At 37.7% G+C, this 21,119-nt stretch overlaps 1 protein-coding gene across 1 annotated transcript in view; it reads right to left on the bottom strand.

The window, feature by feature from the left end:
• Window positions 1–21,119, bottom strand: part of LOC127520960 (myosin-IIIb) — a 42,009-nt gene that overhangs the window by 15,645 nt on the left and 5,245 nt on the right. The window contains exons 5-13 of the mRNA XM_051909724.1: window positions 16,931–17,033; window positions 16,637–16,793; window positions 8,008–8,110; window positions 7,662–7,787; window positions 3,658–3,766; window positions 3,459–3,575; window positions 2,017–2,117; window positions 1,558–1,644; window positions 948–1,013 (exon numbers count right to left, since the gene is read on the bottom strand). Of these exons, the coding sequence (XP_051765684.1) occupies window positions 948–1,013; window positions 1,558–1,644; window positions 2,017–2,117; window positions 3,459–3,575; window positions 3,658–3,766; window positions 7,662–7,787; window positions 8,008–8,110; window positions 16,637–16,793; window positions 16,931–17,033 (969 nt within the window). The remainder of the gene's footprint in view (window positions 1–947; window positions 1,014–1,557; window positions 1,645–2,016; window positions 2,118–3,458; window positions 3,576–3,657; window positions 3,767–7,661; window positions 7,788–8,007; window positions 8,111–16,636; window positions 16,794–16,930; window positions 17,034–21,119) is intronic.

Raw genomic sequence — 21,119 nt, 5'->3', positions numbered from 1 at the left:
CCACAGTATCCCAAACGTACATGGAACAGAGTGAAGGTTATCTAAGTAAAATGTCTCCACCGTACAAATATATTAAATGGATGGAATGAAAATTAGCATAAAATGTTTTGGGCTTATGGCTATGACATCTCTTTGTTGCTTATTTTTACTACAATTGCTATTAACTCTGTAAAGCCTAACAATTTAAATAAAAATTAGTCAGAATTTGTTTTTCTTATTTTTTTAAAAAGGAACAGTTTATTGATCCTTTAGACAAAATAAAATAAAAGCAGTTTTTTTTAGCAGTTCTGATCTTGTTGATAATTTAGAGGCCTTTTTTCATATAAAATATTTCTTTATGAAACATGATACAGAAATACAGTTTGAGCTCTATGTACAAAATCATTTTTAGTTTTTCCGTTTGTAAAAAAAAGGCATACACACTTATTTTAAATTTTGCTAAAGCAATTACATAAATTATAAATATAAATTATAAATAAAACTGAGTAATTTTATATATGATTTTAAAGAGATTGCAATACTTAAAAAATGAAACGCTTTAAATGACTACACTTTAAGGTATGTAAATATGTACAAAGCAGACACTTTAGATAAAAGCATCTGCTAAATGCATAACATGTAAATGCAATTAGACAAAATAAATAAAATAATAAAAATACATAAATAAAAATAAAACAAATTAAAATAAACTAAAAATAATAAAACAAAATAAAAAAAACAATAAATTAAAAATAAATTTAATAAAAAAAATTAATAAATAAATTAAAAATAAATTAAAGTAATTAAAAAAATTAAATAAATACATTAAAAATAAATTAATTAATTAAAAATAAATTAAAAAATAAATAACTAATATATATATATATATTTTTTTTTAATGCAGCTCAATTGAGGATTTGGCAACATGTTTTCTCATTGTGTCTCAGGTGTTAGTTGCCAACACATACCTGAGGAAAGGCACTTTGTTCATCCAGCAGAGAGAGAATCCCAATGGGTTTCGTGAGGAACAGGTCCTGAAACAGGAATAAACCTGGCATGAGTGAATGAGTTTTCCATGCTGACAAGCTAAACAGGCTTCTCTAGCTGACGGCACTGTAGATTCATGTTACACTACAGGATACACAGTGGTTTCAGAGTTATAGTCTGAAAGTTACTTGAACGTGACATACATGTAAGTCTGCAGCTTTCAAAACAGGCGGCTGCTGAATTTCTATAATTACAGGGCAGAGTTCATATTTACAGAGCTGGTCGGCCCAGGAATCTCACACGAGAATGAGGTGAAAACAAGCTTCATGCAAAGACCACAGTTTCCTTTAGTTTACCATTCAGCATGCTGTAGGATTTGGGTCAGAATGCATGCAGAAATTTGAGAGAGATCCTCAAAGCTACGTGTCCTGCTCTGTCAGCACTTCCTGTGTTTGGGATTTACCGCACGGCTTTCTGCCAAACGCAGAGCTCGGGTGTATTTTTGGAGTCAGAGAGAAGGAAAAATGGGGAAAAAAGTTGGAGAAAGTACAGGACAATCACGGAGGGTGAAGGTTTTTAACGTAGATGTACCAGTATGGGTTTGTTGTCCTTGTAGGTTATGGTCTCCCATGTGATGCCTTCCTCTTTATATTCTTTCTGTTCCATCAGAAAAATGTGCTAAAGGGAAATGACATGGAAAATGTGATCATCAGATTCATGGAGTGGCAAATCAAGTCCTGTTGAAACAACCGGCAGTGACCATGATCGAATGTGGCATTTAAATGATTTGTAACATCTCCTGCCTTGAATTTTCCACACTACAGGCAGATAAATCTTGTAAAGTTGTAAAGTTAAATGACCACATCTTTCTATTTGTATATTTTTTGTCTTTGTACTGACAAAGTGAGACTTCAATCAATCAAGCTTGAGTTGTCGCCACATAAACACATAACAAAAAATATGAAACATTTCAACATGTGCACTTACCAAACCATTGTCAGCTTCATTTTACTATATACAGTAAATATTAAACTCATAATAAAGACTTACATGGTTGAAGAAAAACTGGAGCTGTTCGTTAGCCAGATTGATGCAGAGCTGCTCAAATCGGTTCACAGTGAAGTTCTCGAAACCAAAGATGTCCAGGATTCCTGTAAATATAGAAAGAGCAAACCTCAAATGTCATATACTGTATCTTAGATAAGAAATTGTGCTTTGGATTTCTATCCGACTTCCACAAAATAAAATTAATTTTCTGAAGAAATGGATGAAGTGACAGGGCGATAAATCTGTAAATATTTCAGTTTTGAGATTATGACAAGTGTTAATTGTCAGATCTAAAATCTAACGACAGACTTATCAAAGGATGAAAAACATTTTGTTTTCAAATATTTGAAAACAAAATCATGTTGTTAATTATTTTTAATAATCAATATTATTTATAATAACAGCATCAGCCACTGAAAATAGTTTTATTCACATACTATTTGAATTAGCTTTTATTTTTATATTTTCAGTTTTCATATTAGTTTTAGATTTAGTTTTAGTAATTTTGTTATGAGCTTCTGCAACATTTAAAAAAATATATTTTATTTAGCTTTATAAAATAAAAAAAGCTTTCTAGATTCATAAAATAAAACCAATATTAGATAAAAAAACTTGGAGGTTTTTCAAATTTAAGTTGATGTATTTCGCCTAAAATATTTGTTTTATTTCATTTCAGCATTATTTAAAATAATGACAACAATTTTGAATAGTTCAAGTTTTAGTTAACAATAACACTGGGTTGATCACTAGTATTTATTGAGCTCCAGAGAGCTTTTATTTTTATATTTTCAGTTTTCATTTTAATTTTAGTGTAAGTCGTAGTAATTTTGCTATGTGCTTTTGTCATTTTTGTAATTTTTTTTAATATTTCTAGCTTTAATTTGTTTTTATTTCAGTTTTAGTTTTAGTAATTTTTGTACTTTAACTTAAATCTTTTTTTGTTTGTTTTAAATTTAAGCACTAAAATGACAAACTAAAACTGAATAATTAAAAAAAAAATTAAAGCTAAATTATGGAAGCTTGTTTCTGCCACTAAATAAAAAAAATAAAATAAAAAGGTAATTCCGACTTTTTATCTCACAATTCTGACGTTTTTTCTCACAATTTCAAGATATAAAGTCAGAATTGTGAATTATAAAGTCAGAATTGCGAGATATAAAGTCACAATTGACTTTATAACTCGCAATTGTGACTTTATATCTTGAATTCAGAATTGAAGTCAGAATTGTGAGATAAAATGTCGCAATTACCTTTTTTATTTTTTATTTTATGGTGGAAACAAGCTTCCATACTAAATAGAAAAAATGGTGCAGAAGTTTTAAGTTTATGTTTATCTCATTTGATATTTTATTTCAGCTTTATTTCAAATAACGAAAATTATTTTTAATAGTTTTAGTTAACAACAACACACACTTCTCAGTCACAGTATGAACTGGTATATTTACCTATTTCATTGAGCTCCACGTCACAATCTACTTTAGGAGCAAGCAGCTCGTTGACTTTACTGACGATCCATCCGAACACACGACCGTAGGCCACTTTAGCGATGGAATCTCTGGCATCTGAAATGATCATTTAAAACATATGGTGATCCGTATGAAAAGTGTCAAACACACTAGTGATGTCACGCTGATGATGTCGTACCTTCAGCCTGCTGCTGGTTGTGTAGTCGCTGGATGGCCTCTCCTCGCGTCACTGACGTGGTGCAGGTCAGACTCTTTAGTAAATCCTCTTCCTGAACGCCAAACTGACCCTGGTTACAGAAACAAACACACAAAATGCTTCTTTTATTGTGTTTTCTTTTACAGAAATGGATTTTTAAGGACTACAACAAACGGCTGGTAGGGACTACAAAGAGCTTCTCCCCGGGTTGGTGACATCGCTAACCCTAAAATTTACATAAACCCTTCCCCCGAGAACACGCAACAAAGGGGGTGAGGCCATGTTGGGCTGCTTTAGAGAAGAGGAAGAGTTGTTGTAGTAGAGTGTTGCTGCCATGCCGTCATTTTACGCCGGACTGCTTCACAAACGAGGATCAATTTTGCACAAAAGATTAACATGACGGCACATGCTAGTCAATGAGTTGAATCAACTCCACAGCAACTTCATAAATTTATCCACTAACCGTTTAGAAACATCCAGTTTCATTCTAAAAGTTGTAACTTCTTCCTGAGTCTCTCCATCAGTGTCAACTCCGGTTTGAACAATGTAAGGCTGAACACTGTTACTGACAATTCTCATTTTGGCTGCGTGAGATTCTCCAGCTTTGTTGTTGTTGAGCAACCGAAGCGCGAGCTGTTAAAGCTCCGCCCTCTTCTGGAAAGGGGGCCGGGAGCAGCAGCTCATTTGCATTTAAAGGGACACACACAAAAACAGCATGTTTTTGCTCACACCCAAATAGGGGCAAATTTGACAAGCTATAATAAATGATCTGTGGGGTATTTTGAGCTGAAACTTCACAGACACATTCTGGGGACAACAGAGACTTATATTACATCTTGTGAAAAGGGGTTTTAGATAAAATAACTAAAACAACATTTCAGATGTTGTGTGATGAAACGGATCCGCTGGTTAGTCTAGTTATCCAATCACATCCTCTGTTGAAGCAAAGTCAAGTTTTTTTGTTGACCATCGAGGGATTTATTCAGTATATGTGTTTCCAACGTAGTTTATGCATGTCTTATCGGATAAAAAAAAAAAAAATCTGACTTAATTGAGTGCATAAGTTTTTTTATGCACATTTTTAGAATTTATGCACATCTTGGCATTTCCATCCAGCTTTTTTTTTATGCAATATCCCAAAATTGGCAATATCTTGATTGTTTTATTTTACAGGGAAATATTGCAACAGTAATATTTCTTATTTTGGTTTTATTAAGTATTGATATATAACCACAAAATTCCATATTGATATATAACCACAAAATTCCATATTGATATATAACCACAAAATTCTGGACAAACAAGTACAGCAAACCTGGATTTTTTTTTTTTTTTAATTGCATTGTAAACAGCAATTTTTGACAGGGAACAAATAAATGCAATTAGATTTGTTTTTGCTCTAAAATTGTGCAGCCCTAGTTTCTCCTAAAACATGCATACACACCTAAGGTTAGTGTCATGATTCTTTTAAAGGAATGTTATTTTAGGACCAACAAAGAATGCTGAACATGCTATCGGCTATAAATCACGCTGTGCAATGCAGAACAGACCAAATGTAAGGAATGAATTGTGCTACAAAAACACAAAAAAAAAACAAACAAAAAAAACACACACAAAAGAAACAGACCCTGCCATTTGGAAAGAACAATGACTAGTCAAATGTGACCAAGACATAAATGTCATACAGGAAAGGTCACGTTAATTTGTTCATTTAGATGCTGGGGGCCATTGTGGACACATTTACATTGGTACAACAAAAGGCACCTCAAATCTAATTTGCCCAATCTGCTCCATAAGTTAAAGTATGCCACAGTAGATTTGATATATGGAAATCGTCCTGCATCAGGGAAATGCAGTGTGCTAGTATTAACTGCCCCATACATGTAGGACGAACTAATAGAGTCTAAACATAGCCACTTCTGGCTTTTTTGCGCACTGTGTGTCTTATCGTAAAAGGCCAGATGTAGGCGGACCCACGCCTCCTTCAGCTTGCCCTTAAAAGAGTTTCTTTGTGTGCACACAGGCCATAATTCACCTGATTAAACAGTAGGGTGGTCGAGGTGACGCTGGGAGGGTAGGCTAATATTCATCCCCTGAGAAAACCTGGTGTACGTGTCAGCTTTTTTTAACTGAAGTTTCACTATTACTGTTGCTCATGGTTTGGGGTTAGTGATGTGAAAAAATGTATAGCACTAAACATTAAAGTTTAGCATGTGCGTCATCCTTAAACGATTTCTTAAATCAAGCGTGTTTGTTGAGAAGAGTGTGCTGTTAGTTTAATATGTGATCAGACATCCTTTTCACCTGCTGGACCAGAAAACACCCCTCATATCTAAGGGTGAGAAAATCATGCAGTTTGGTTTTTGCCTGTAAACAACCACCCTGAACACGCTAGCAACAACAAGCTTAAATCACTCTAAGTGATGTCACAGCAACGCCATTTTAAACGCACTCAAAATGAGCTAGGTAATTAAATATTTAAAGGGGTCCTTGATTATGATTTCACTTTTTTAACTTTAGTTAGTGTGTAATGTTGCTGTTTGAGCATAAACAACATCTGCAAAGTTGCGACGCTCAAAGTTCAATGCAAAGGGAGATAAATATATATATATATATATATATATTTTTTTTTACAGAAATGGCTTTTTAAGGACTACAACAAACAGCTGGTAATGACTACAACGAGCTTCTTCCTGGGCTGGTGACATCACAAAAACCAAAATTTGCATAAACCCTGCCCCCGGGAATACGCAAAAAAAAGGGGGTGAGGCCATGTTGGGCTGCTTTAGAGAAGAGGAAGAGTTGTTGTAGTAGAGTGTTTTTACCATGCCGTCATTTTACGCCGGACTGCTTCACAAACGAGGGTCAATTCAATGCTGGATTTGCACAAAAGATTAACATGACGGCACATGCTAGTGGATGAGTTGAATCAACTCCACAGCAACTACATAAATTTATCCACTAACCATTCAGAAACGTCCAGCTTCAATCTAAAAGTTGTAACTTCTTCCTGAGTCTCTCCATCAGTGTCGACTCCAGTTTGAACAATGTAAGGCTGAACACCGTTACTGACAATCCTCATTTTGGCTGCGTGAGATTCTCTAGCTTTGTTGATGTTGAGCAACCGAAGCGCAAGCTGTTAAAGCTCCGCCCTCTTCTGGAAAGTGGGCCGGGAGTAGCAGCTCATTTGCATTTAAAGGGACACACACAAAAACGGTGTGTTTTTGCTCAAACCCAAATAGGGGCAAATCTGACAAGCTATAATAAATGATCTGTGGGGTATTTTGAGCTGAAACTTCACTGACACATATTGGGGACACCAGAGACTTATATTACATCTTGCGAATAGGGGGCATAATAGGTCCCCTTTAAAAGATGAACATGATAGGGCAGTGCGATATAAAAAAAAATTAATTCATTTTCAAACATTAAAGGCTTCTCTTTTGTGGGTTTATAAGCTGCTCTGAGACACTGAAAACACCAAATCATGAGCTGCTCGTGTGTATACGAACACAGTGCTGCACTTTACTCAGAAACATGCAGAGCATAAATTTATTTAATTAAATCACAGCCTTTGTCATTTGATAACCGCACTAAACCATATCGTGTTTTTTGGTACTAAAGAAACTTCCACTACTTTTCCATTTGCTTTTGGGAAATGCAGCCTTAAGTAGATCATATAAACATTCTCTGTAGCATATTGCCAGCATTATGCTACAGAGAAACACAGCCCAGGTTGATCAACTATATTCCTTCGCCAGTACAAGCATTTGCGCCACATGGTCTGCTGAGGTTTTCAGACTTTGAGATCGAAACTTTTCTTTCCATTTGGCTTCACACTTGTTTACAAAAAACAACACTGTTTTTGACAAGGCATTTATCAGTGGCTGAGAACTGTCACATTGACAGTGTGCCATGATGACTTGTGAACTGTGATCAATTGTGTGTTGCCACACATCTGCAAGAAGTACAAACAGGAAACTTACTGCAGTAGCTTTTAACCAGCCGCGTGACGTCTCTGACACCTTCAGAACGTCGCTGTCTGTCGTTTCAAATGTGATGTTTCCCAGGGACAGAATGCCAGCTAGAATCGTCATCATGTCCACCTTTTCCTACAAATGAGATGATGTGAATGTGAAACGTGAACTGTAATTACGCCATTTTAAAGCACTTCAATGGTACTGCAGTAGAATTATTTTTGAAAGTTCGAATATTCAATGTAGCATCTTATTTAATCAGTAGAGGTTATATAAAGTTGTAGATGAAGTATAGCATTTCAAACCACAGGACACTGCTGTCAATGACTGGCATGACAGCGAGTTTAGTTCTTACCTGCTCTTCAAATCCCACCATGTCCATGGCGTTACACACCTCAGCATATTTCACACGCCAGGTCTGCACTACATCTTCCTGCCCAAACCTGCCATTCAAATAACTGACAAGAACAAAAATATTGCTAAAAATATAAAAATATAAAAGCCTATTGCTAGTCTCTGAGGAATTAATATTGTGATTTGATGGTCAAATTGACCCACATTTGAAATGCTGGTTAAACTATTTATTTCTTTTTGAATTTTTTGGACTTTTTTTTTCATTAAGGTCATGAATGCAAAGTTTCAACACATAGATGTGTTTTGGAATGACTGTACAAACTTTAGTAACTACGATTGTGTTAGGGGTGAAACTGACCTCCACTGGTTTCCATGCAATTTGCCAAAAAACTACAGAAAACCTTTATTTTAGATTGACAAAGACTAAATATGAAATGCATGAAAACTTTACTTGAAACTGAAGACTCGTCTTTTGAACCATAAAAGGACAATTTGCTGTTTCTTTCTATTTGAGTTTCACAGTTTAACAAAATCCATCGGATTTCCAGACAGAGAAGCGTGATTCGTCACTCCAGAGAACACGTCTCCACTGCTCTAGAGTCCAGTGGCGGCGTGCTTTACACCACTGCATCCGACGCTTTGCATTGCACTTGGTGATGTAAGGCTTGGATGCAGCTGCTCGGCCATGGAAACCCATTCCATAAAGCTCTCTACACACTGTTCTTGAGCTAATCTTAAGGCCACATGAAGTCTGGAGCATGCGCTGACCCCACTCTGTGATTTTACGTGGCCTACCATTTCGTGGCTGAGTTGCTGTTGTCCCCAATTGCTTCCACTTTGTTATGATACCACTAACAGTTGACCGTGGAATATTTAGTAGTGAGGAAATTTCACGAATGGACTTGGTGGCAACAGATGGCAACCTATCACGGTGCCACGCTTGAATTCACTGAGCTCCTGAGAGCAACCCATTCTTTCACAAATGTTTGTAGAAGCAGTCTGCATGCCTAGGTGCTTGATTTTATACACCTGTGGCCATGGAAGTGATTGGAACAGCTGAATTCAATGATTTGGAGGGGTGTCCCAATACTTTTGGCAATATAGTGTATGTCCGTGATTGGCTACAATGATCAACGCAATCAGTCCACTGATAGACGCCTGCTTTCAAACGTTCCCGTGTGTATATGTGTAAGCTCTCGGTGAAGAGCGTCATTGATGTTTATTTACAACATGTTTTTGAAGCGTTGATCATTGTAGCCAATCACAGACATATCTGATGAGGCTGTGAACACAAAGGCCAATCAGAGGTGTTTACTCAACAGCGCTCAAAGCATCATATTTTTTAAATTTCAGTACCGACTTGATATCGCGGTTGGTACTTTTGTCAACACTATTTGGTTGTTAGTCTTTTAGATCTCAATCACTAATTTGTTGCTGCAGTGAAAAGAAATGTGATGATAAATCTATATTACCCTCACAAGGGTTTGAGAAGCAGACATAACGAAAAGGCAGAGGCTATTTACACTAAATGGTATTTATTTGTTATTTGTACTTAAAGGCACAGCATGTAAGTTTCACTTCTAGAGGTCTCTTCTTCAAAACAATAACAATGGCGTAGCTTGATGACGCTGTGAATGGGCGTGGAATCATGGGAGTTGTCGTCTTCACCTCCACAGCCAAAGGAAAGCAATCCGACTGGACTCAAGGCAGAAATCAAGTTCATGGATGAGCTAAGTTTTATTAATGTTACTGTGGTATGAAGCAGGGTGGGGCCGAGAGCCATGGGAGCGGAATGAGGCCGGTGGAGCGAATGCTAATGAGAGACAGATACCTGCATGACACACCGTTCTCAAATGATGACAGTGAAGGGAGACCTGGGGCATTTTACGTCACTGTATTTATTATGCTTACATGCCACAGTCAGCTGCTGCCACTCCTTTCATTTTGTTGTTTATGTCTATTATGATTGAAGCTACACTGAACATTTGCCGGTTTCTGCCCCCTTCCCTGAACTTGAACTTTGTTACAGTTACGTTAGATCACTTAAATTCACATTATTTTATTTCATTCAAATGAAAAAGCAGCAAGTGTACTACCCATAGAGGTCAGTTTATTTGACGAATTAAAATTGTGGGGTAACGCAGTGCTTTACCTGGTCAAAACAATCACACTAAAAATACATTTTATGGTGTGTTGAAAGTTATATTATAACGTTACTCTGGGTGTTCGCTTAGCGGCTGGTATGAGACACTTGTTGCATATTGCAGTAATCTAGATCGATATTAAAATATCATATTAATAAAACCTGGATGACTTGTGTTGCTAAACGGCATGCACTTCATTTTAAAACATTGTATAATGGAGAAAATGCTGTATTACTGTTACTACAAATAAAGTTCTTTCTGATTATGCTATGTTAGCCACTTGACAAAATAGCGTTGTCTCATTTACTTTTTGGGTACAAACATGTTATTCGTGGTAGATCAAGAAAACAAGAGATTAAAACAATATGACTAACCGTGTTGAGCTACAGTATATAACATGATTAGTTCCCTTTCGAAAGGGAACTCGCTCTACGTTTGAAACGCTATGGGGAACGTCACACGTGACCCGGTGTCTGAAAACCAACTATCCAACAACTCCAATCCCTATTGGCCGGCGACAGCCTATGACGTAATATAGAGAATAAGAGTGTGTTCATCCGTGTCCCAGCTTTTGACACACAATATACACATTTCTGGGCGTTTTTCTGTCTGGAGAGGAGCGCGCATAGACGGTGCTTGAGGGCGCCGTCTGTGTGTTTGTCTGTTGTTTACTTTGAGTGTCTCCCTATCGGGACGCTCCGTTCTCGTTCGGCACTCTTCCCGAGGGAAGAGGTGTCCGCATCTGTGCCTGGTGATTCTGGCCTCGTTTGTGCTGAGGCAAAACGGTGGCTGCAATCATAAGGCTCGCAGATGAGCTCGTTGGGAAGTTTGAGAGAGTTGTATTCTCTCTCGGCTTCCCCGGGGCTGACGAGCATGAGTTGTTGGATGACGATGACGTCTGTGTTTTGACATCATCACGTCCGGCAGTGCGCGCTCTTCTGTCTGCTGTGTGTGCGAAGCTGCTGTGTTTGTGGGACGCGCTTTTCGGCGGGCTGCAGCTGCCGTGTGAGCACGTTAAGAAAGGGGCCGCGTGCGGACGGCTCGACGAGCGGTTTCTTTCTGTCCGTGAACGCTGCATCTCCCATAAACTTTCCATTCATTCCTGATCTCCGCGTTTGAGATCGGGAGGGCATGGAAAAACCCTTAGCCATTCAGATTTGTGTCTGAGCCCAGACAGACGGGAGGAGGAAGAAGCGAGAGTGAGATGGGTGATCGATTGTAAACACTGTTGCGTTTGTAATCGATTCCCCAGCTATTTAGGGCGATTTTATATCTACCCTCTCCTCTTCTTCTTTCACCTCCTATATATATGTATGTAAATATGTATATATGTGTATATATATTTACATATGCATGTATGCATTTTATAGACATATATCATGCTCAGATGCTTCTTATTGTCAGGCTGATGGGTGGGCCCATAGTGATTATTTCTGTCGGCCTGCTTTTTCGGTTTGATAATGAGAGGATCTTTTAGGCTTAAAAGAACCCTAGATTCCATCCTTTCATGTGAAATTAAGGAGTCTTCGGTCTTTGAGCCGCAGGAGGGTCTATATTTTATGTGTCTAAAATAAGACCTTGTTTTTCCTGTATAGTTTTCTGAGCATGTAGTCAAAAAGTAAGGGTTTTTTGGGCAAACTGAAGTTGATAAGCTGGCTAGAATGATATATTGTGCAGGCCATAAAATGGCTGCCTCTTAGCCAACTGTTGTTTAGAGTAGCTTCTCATCTGCTGTTTTCTAGAGTAGTTTGAGTTAGCACTCGTCATTTCAGTTAGTATGTTTAGGTTGGCCTTAATCGGCCGCCTGACATTGTTTGCTTGTGAGCTTCGGTTTCTTTCTCTTATCCATGAGATTTGGAAGTGAAGCCCAGGCTTCACTAGGCTTGTGGCCCTGTAAGAAGGCCCGTAGCTTAGCGGCTAGGCTAGAGCTAGGTTAGGTGTGTTTTGCTATCCCCTGTCAGGTGGTATAGTTCCTAGTTCTGGCCTCCTCCCGAGGGAGTTGTTAGGCCGTATGCCCATTGTCCCCTTGTTTATGTACAGTTGTGGTCAGAATTATTGGCACCCTTGATAAATATGATCAAAGATGACTGTAAAAATAAATCTGCATTGTTTATCCTTTTGATCTTTAATTCATAAAATTGCATTGCAAAAATCACATTACGAAATAAATGTTTTTCTCCAAAACACGTTGGCCACAATTATAGGCACCCTTTTATTCAATACTTTTTGCAACCTCCTTTTCTCAAGATAACACCTCTGAGTCTTCACCTAAAATGCCTGATGAGTTTGGAGAACACCGGAGAAGAGATCAAAGACCATTTCTTCATGCAGAATCTCTACAGATCCTTCAGATTCCCAGCTCCATGCTGGTGCTTCTTCTCTTCAGTTCACTCCACTCATTTTCTTTAGGGTTCAGGTCAGGGGACTGGGACGGCCATGGCAGAAGCTTCATTTTGTGCTCAGTAACACATTTTTGTGTTGGTTTTGATGTTTGTTTTGGATCATTGTCCTGGTGGAAGATCCAATCACGGCCCATTATTGGATTTCTAGCAGAAGCGGTCAGGTTTTGATTTTTTATCTGTTGGTATTTGATAGAATCCATGATGCCATGTATCTGAACAAGATGTCCAGGACCTCCAGCAGAAAAATAGGCCCATAACATTAAAGATCCAGCAGTATATTTAACCGTGGGCATGGGGTACTTTTTTTTCCATGCATGCACCAAACCCATCTGGAGGGTTTGATGCCAAAAAGCTCTTTTTTTAGTTTCATCTGACCATAGAAGCCGGTCCCGTTTGAAGTTCCAGTCTTGTCTGACAACTGAATATGCTGGAGATTGTTTCTGGATGAGAGCAGAGGATTTTCCTTGAAACCCTCCCGAACAACTTGTGGGGATGTAGGTGCTGTTTGATCATTTTTTTTAGGCTTTCTGAGACTCAAGACTCAAATAATCTCTGCAGTTCTCCAGCTGTGATCCTTGGAGAGTCTTTGGCCACACAAACTTTCCTCCTCACCGCGTATTAGGGCAATTTAGACACACGTCCTCTTCCAGGCAGATTTGTAACATCTTTAGTTGATTGGAACTTCTTAATTATTGCCCTGATGGTGGAAATGGGGATTTTCAATGCTTTAGCTATTTTCTTATAGCCACTTTCTATTTTGTGAAGCTCAACAATCTTTTGCTGCACATCAGAACTATATTCTTTGGTTTTACTCATTGTGATGAATGATTAAGGGAATTTGGCCTTTGTGTTTCCTCATGTTTTTACTTCTGTGGAACAGGAAGTCATGGCTGGACAATTTCATGTTCATGATCACCCTGGTGTGCTAAAAAAAAAAAAATGTAAATATGAATGGGAATATACTTCAGAGATATTTTACTCATAAAAAATTCTAGGGGTGCCAATAATTGTGGCCAACGTGTTTTGGAGAAAACATTTATTTCATAATGTGATTTTCCCCCCACATTCAATTCTTTTCCTTCAATGAAAGGTTAAATTTTTGCTAATTTTATTAATTAAAGATCAAAAGGATAAACAATGCAGATTTATTTTTACAGTCATCTTTGATCATATTTACCAAGGGTGCCAATAATTCTGACCACAACTGTAGGTGCAATTGGTGAGTTAACAGCTAAGGTTGTAGACCTTGTAGACTCCCTGGTGCTGTTTTTCTCAGGTGGTAGGCCCTTATCTTTGCGTAGATAAGTTATCAGTGTATGCTAGGCTCCACTTTCTAGAACGTTTCATGCTATGAAAAATGTTTTTCCTCTGAGCCTCTTGATTTTCCATTCAAGTTTGAGTTGACAGCGCTAGCTTTTTAGCCTCCGTCCTCTAGGGCTCAGTACAGATTTGCGAATCTGTTTGGAGAAAACGTTTATCCTATTAGGATAGCATGTATTTCAAAGCATTGTGTTTTGCTTTGAGTTCTAGCATTTTGCCCTACATTTGTATGTGAACTTACTTATGCTGCCACAGGTTAGTACCTGTTCTCATAATAGCAGGCCTTTTTGATATTAGCCTCTATTTAGAGACATTGGTGACTATTTTAATATTTTCCAGTTAGGGTTTATGCACTGAGTGCATCACCTGCTGGATTGCATACTCAGGGTAGTGTTAGAACCGCTTTCGCAGTCTGGTTTCTATTAGCTCCCTTTGGTGATCTTGATAACAGCTATATTGCATATAACTTGGAATGTAGGCTCTTATGTCTTTAGCCTCTTTCTAGTTAGCAGCTTGTGTTTTGCAAGTGCTGTTGTTAGGTGATCATAGTTTGCTCACATAGTTTATTTCACGAGCTGAAGCCATGTGTCATTGGAACGGTAGGCCCCTACAGGCCTCCTTTCTAGTGCACATGTTGGCACAGTCTGTGTTTTATTCTGCAAACAGGCTGAACGCCACTTGTTGCTGAGATCGTAGGCCCCACAAGGCCTCCTTTTTTAGCTGACTTGTTGGCAGGATACCTGGGAATCCAATACCATCATCGGCCACACCCCACCTCTGTTGAGTAGGCCTTAAGCAGGCCTCTCGTGGAGTATGTGGCGTAATATGCATTCCCTTTCAGAAACTAAATCTTGAATGCATGGCCTGATGGTTGGTATGGTTATGGTCGCCACTAGCTGATGCCATGTGTTTACTAGGGTAGGCCCTATGGGCCTCCCGTGCAGCATGTTGGAGTTCAGTTATGTACTTCTCTCACTTGAGAGTAAATAGGTGCTTTTACCGAGTACTCTTCTTGGTGGCTGACCTCTCAAGGGTGAGTTTTCGTGGTACAACCTTACTGAGGTTTGGTTTTAACTACATCAGCCTCCTTGAGCCTGGGTTTCTACTCTAGTCGAGCTAAATAGCTACCTAGTATCTAGGTTGGTTCTATTTTTGCTCCTAGAACCCTAATGGTTAAACACTGCCACGAGCTGATGCCACGTGTCTGCTGAGGTCATAGGCTAGTCAAAGGCCTTCCCTAGTGCGTGTTGACATACGTTGTACTCCTTTTGCTTTAAAGAGTAAAAAGGTTCTTTTACCAAGTACACTGCTCGTTGGACTGTGTTAGGTAGATTGTCATGTTCTGCTCTCCAGGATGGCCGTCTCTACGCGTGTGTTTGAGTTGCTTACTGCCCTTCTTGCAGTCACTCTTACCTGCTCTCTTCTCTGAAGAATGCGTTATGGAGATTCTGTATTCAGACAGGGTTGGCCAAGACTAAGTTTGTCCTGCATCAGACCAGGTCGGCCTCCCTGGTGGCATTGGGGGTGACTTCGTTCCCCTCTAGTGCCTGGCCGGGGTTCTTTTTGGTTCCCTGGCCACATTCCCTTTAAGGGACCACTTCTCCTCGGAAAAGTTGGTCCCAGATGCCTTGAGCGGCCTTAGTAGGCTTTCAGACACTGGGTCACGTGCGACGTTCCCCATAGCGTTTCAAACGCAGAGTCTCGTTCCCTGTTTCTCAGGGAACCATGGTTACATACGTAACCTGAGACGTTTTCTGTCGATAAAAGTTTCCGAACAGTTGCTCACCTGTCTAATAAAACACATAATATATTAGAGCGTCTTTGATGTTTCCATGGTTTACGGAAGTAAAAGCGGAAATCGAGGGTAACGCGGATATGATGTCACTGACAGGCAATGCAATTACATGGTTACACTGGTTATAATTGGTGATTTCTCTGGATTTATACATGGTTGGAAACATTTGGGATAATGTAAAGTACACAAGTCAACAAAATATATAACACCGCTCTAGTGGTTTTTGGATATTTTAATGCAAAAATCTTTCATATTGTGCTTTTAAACCAAGAACAAATATTACTATATATACAAAGTTGTATTCATTTGCAAATAGTCAAGTAGTTAGTAGTTAGTTAGTTAAAAAAAACAAAGACATTTTTTATTTTGTGTCTGTGCTGCTAATTTAGAACATATTTGGGTCAAATGGAACCCTAAATTATTTTAAACACAATACGAGTTCATAATTTCTCATATTTTATATATTTTTAGTCTCTAACAAGCTACAATAGAGGTTTTATGTAAAAACATGACTCTTTTTCATAGTTTTGCATGGAAACCAATAGGGGGCATATTTGACCCCCAACACAAACTGAAAGTTAAATTAACTACAATTTAATAGCTAAAATAGCTTTTAAAAATGGTCTAACATTGTAACATTTATATTTGAATCCTTTGTAACTCAAGCTTAAGTGAATTGCCCAAAACCCGCTTAACCATAATAAGTTCACTCTAACCCACAACCTTGAGTGTCTTCAAATGTGTCTCATCCAATCAGATCTTTGTATCACCTCACAATGTTTTGTATCAACCTTTTACACAGTAAACACTGTACTAAGGACATGCCGTCCATGCCACAAATAGTTCTGTATGAGGCGACGTGACACACCTCCAATAAACTGCATGGATAAGATGCTAATCTATGATGTGCATCATAAACAATGTTGCTGATCCAGTTTTCACAAGGGAATGACATCACAGATGACTCACCGGTAGTGCGTAGGATCCAAGAGGCCATATATCTCTTTATCCTCAATGGAAATGCCGGCCAACATAAAGTAGAAGATGTGGAAGTTCTGCTCACCCTCATCCTGGTGAACCACACGGGATTTCTCCAGGAGGTACTCATTGATTTTGGCCCCTTTGACTACAAAGGCAACAAAATACAGGTTAATGTTCAATTGAAGAATATTGAATTGATTTATTGGTCAAGAAACACACCCACTGGAAGCTGACAAGTTATATGATCCATTAAGGTCAGAGAGGAAAGTGTTATTTTTTTACCTGAACAGTTCAGGAAGCGGAGCTGAATATATTTCCCGAAACGACTGCTGTTGTCATTCATGACCGTCTGAGCATTTCCAAAGGCCTCGAGAAGTGGATTCACCTATTTCAACACAACCAGACAAACTCATGTTAGGCAGAATCTAAACAGAAAAACAAAACAAAAAAAAAAACAATCGTAGAATTTGCTAAAATGTTGGTAGAGAGAATGTCTGTGTTTTGGTCACAACATCAATTCTCACTTTTTCATTAGTTTTTTCATAGTTTTCTTATCAAAAAATTAACTGTGTATGTGGTGTAATATATATATATTATATATTAGGGGTGTGATTAAAATGTGACGAGATTTCTCGTTGAGGTGAAAAGCTGTCTCACGATATTGCCATGACCGAGTGTGAGGGTGAAATTAGCATAGAATACGCCACCACTACATTTACATTAATGCAACAGTGTTTGCTAACCGCCACAACATGAAAAAGAGCAGAAGAAGAAGAACCGATGATCTATGCATAGATATGTTTACATGTAATCTCTCAACAAGTGTTTCAACCACGCAAAGACATCAATAAAACAGCTTGAGATTAATATCTCATGTAGCATTACATTTACCTCATTTAGTGTCCACAGCATTTACAGAATCGTAAAAGTGCATTTTACGATGCACTATATTAGCTTAGATATATTAGCTATATTAACGTCATGCTTGTGTACCGTTACACCCCTAATATTAATATTAATATATATATATATATATATATATATATATTATATATAATTTTGTTGAGGAACAATGTCTTAAACTGTTCAGTCTGCCATCAAAAGTCAAACATCTCATTGGGAATTCAAACATTTTCTCATAAAAATTGACTTTATAGTTCTATACTCTTACTGTACGTCAACTATTGACTTATTTGTGTTTATTTTTCATTTTTTTTAATTAATTTTATCTGAGACTAATTATTTATAATATAACTTTCCTGCTCTATGAAAGAGCAACCTGAGCAATAAGACTTTACTTTAGGACCATTTTGACAACAGTGAAACGTGAACCAACAGTCAAGGCAGAAAAAGAAAACTGAATCTGGACTGCTGAATCTCTGCTTTGTTCTGGAGATCCTAAAACTAGTTATTCCACTTTAGGAGCCGAGAGCAAAGTTTGCACACAAACACACACGCCTCCATGCAAACATACAATATGAAAATATTCTTCAAGATAAGTGTCCTTAAACCTTAAAGCACATCACACATTCAAGGAACAGGATGTTGAAATGTGTTATACGGAAACATATGTGCAGAAAGAGAAGTAACACAGAACAAAGGTTGCCAACTCCATACGCAAATGGGGGTCAAAGTATATCACGTCCTGATTGGGTAATATAACAGTAAGATTTTCCTGAATCACACTGGTGGATAAACCGTTCTGGCTGATGCAACTCTCTAGAGAGTCATGGTCACTTCCTAAACTTCTCAGATGTTTCTCTGAACTCCCCCAGACATCCTGTCTTACTGAGAATGTTGTGAGACCAGGGAACCTTTGTAAATACTGGCAGTCTGAGCGCTCAGACATGACAAAATCTTGTAGTATTTGTCTGACCAATGGCAGATGGATGAATACTTTTTTTTTTTTTTAAATTTTATTACATTTGCAGGTATTATTGATGCTTCAAGAAACACTCAAACTTAGGGATAGTCCACCCAAAAATGAAACTTTTGTCATCACTCACACACCCTCAAGTTATTCCAAACCTGTATGAGTTTCTTTCTTCTTTTGTGTTCAACAGAGAAAAAAAAAAAAAAAAAAAAAAATCATACAAGAAACTCAAAAAGTTTATCATTTGCACGCATTTTTAAGCCTTGCCAATTTAAACATTCAAGACGCCGCGAAAGACAACTCGCGCACGGTGTGCGAGAAGTTTTGTGTGCGCAAACTGCAAATCTGAAGAATGCGCCCAGAAAGCCGCGTCTGACAGCATGCGAGTAGTGAATTTAGCTCTCTTTCACGACTTCTTTAATGGACAATTTCACACAAAATTATGTCAAAACGTCCATCTTGGCAAGTATCCTAGTAAACATAGTCAGTTATGTGTTAAGTGAATGTTAACAGTCGAGAAAGAAAACGCATGTGCAATAGTATCAGTATATTGGATCAGTGCATTAGCTCTTAAAGTGACAGCACACTTTATTTAATTATTTAAACTTTATTTAATATGCATCTTTGTTCTATTGTTTTTATTTTTGCTATTGCTTGTAGTTTATTTGTTCTTATTTTATTACAGACTGTTTACTTGACTTTAATAGTGTTTGAAATTTATATTTATATCTATGTAGAATTTTTTTTCATTTACATTGTCCTTGCATTCCATGTAAAAAGTCTAGCGAGTAAAATTAAAACTTTACTAGCCAATGGTGACACGAGCTTCAGTGTGTCCGTAGAGGGTTGATGTAAAAACTTTTATTAACTCCCACAATACTTGTTTTTCAGCATTCAAATAATGCAAACAGTACAGTCTACAGATAAAACGTTTTCAACGTCTTTAAGAACATTGTACTAACGTTACTGGACAAAAGAAAAAGTTGCCATAATCAAAACATAAAACGTTTTGACAACATTCACTTGTTTGTTTATTTAAGTGGTAGATCTATGTAAATGTATGTAAAGTAGATCTACTGTTAAACTGCATATGACTGCATATGAAACACTCCAGGGTAAAAAGATGCTGTATTTCTCACTCTCTCTGCTGGTTCAGCAAACAAAGACCATGAACCAGCAAGGAAAATAAAACCACAGCAATTACAGTAACGACAAAGACTAAGAACAGCATAAAACATAAATAAATACGGAGAATAACAAACCACACCATGAGTTTACAGAAGACTTGCTCAGAGAGTTTCTCAAAACACATTGAGATTTACAACATTTTTAAGTAACTTTCTCATTTTGTCAGAATTAATGCTATACAAAAAGCATATGATGTGTCAAGAACTGGGCATGATGTGTGTAACCTTTTAAGAAAACTCTTTCTATTTCAAAGATCTGAAGCAACACAGGAAACTTAAACTGTTATCTTAGTTTATACCTGATGTTTTGACCAATAAAAACCAAAAGATGTGAAAATGACTCCAAATTAACCAACCTGCTGTTGAAACCAGTAAGATGTGACATGTGCAATGAAACCTGGATGTTTCGTAATGTTTACATTGACGCAGTATGAGTGGCAGATATGATAAATTTCAGCGTGAGCATGACAACATGGAAATGTGTTTTATAGCATCAGGTACGCCCTATAATAAGAGGGTCAGATGGCGAAAGATGAGTGCGATGCCAATTCGTATCATATCACAACACTAAACCGAACCAGGAAATCCTGCACTGTGATGAAGGAACAACAGAAATAACCCGAAACGTTAACATCTGTTCCTCAAAACAACTCGGGATCTTAAATTACAGACAGAAGGTCAAAATTATTGCAGTTGCACCCACATGAAACCACTTGAGTATTTATATACAAAGTTTGAGAAGGACATATCAAAAAGCTTGTTGCTTTAGCCACTAACCTAATATAACCTGATTTGATATTATAAGAGGGCATTTGATTACATAAAACAGCTCAAGTGTCAAGGCCGATATATCAGCTGATATTTGGCAGTTTTATTTATTGGTATCAGTCGAATAAGTTTTTCTGCTTGGCTTATGTATCAGAAGCTTTTAATTTGACAGCGTGTCAGACTTTTATTTTGAAAGACGTGAGAACGTCAGCACCTGAGCTCCCATTCTCCGTCTAACTTAGTTAACTGGCTGCTGTTTAACAGTTCTTTCTAATTAATTATTAGACAGAGCTGTTAAAGAAAGTAAGCAATATACGACAAACATTTATAGCGTTTGCTTTTCGATTAAAAACCAAAAGCTATAATACTTTCTGAACTCATTAGCATTTAGCAAATAAACATTTATATAATTTCAATTAAACAGAGTGTGATATACACACACACCAATCAGGCATTAACATTATGACCACCTTGCTAATATGGTGTTGGTCCCCCTTTTGCTGGCAAAACAGCGCTGACTCGTCGACCCCTGAAGGTGTGCTGTGGTATCTGACACCAAGATGTTAGCAGCAGATCCTTTAAGTCCTGTAAATTGTGAGGTGGAGCCTCCATGGATCAGACTTGTTTGTTCAGCACATCCCAC

The sequence above is a fragment of the Ctenopharyngodon idella genome, chromosome 10 (genome assembly GCF_019924925.1).
Source record: "Ctenopharyngodon idella isolate HZGC_01 chromosome 10, HZGC01, whole genome shotgun sequence".
Taxonomy (NCBI): Eukaryota; Metazoa; Chordata; class Actinopteri; order Cypriniformes; family Xenocyprididae; genus Ctenopharyngodon; species Ctenopharyngodon idella.
This window is presented reverse-complemented; position numbering and strand designations above follow the sequence as displayed.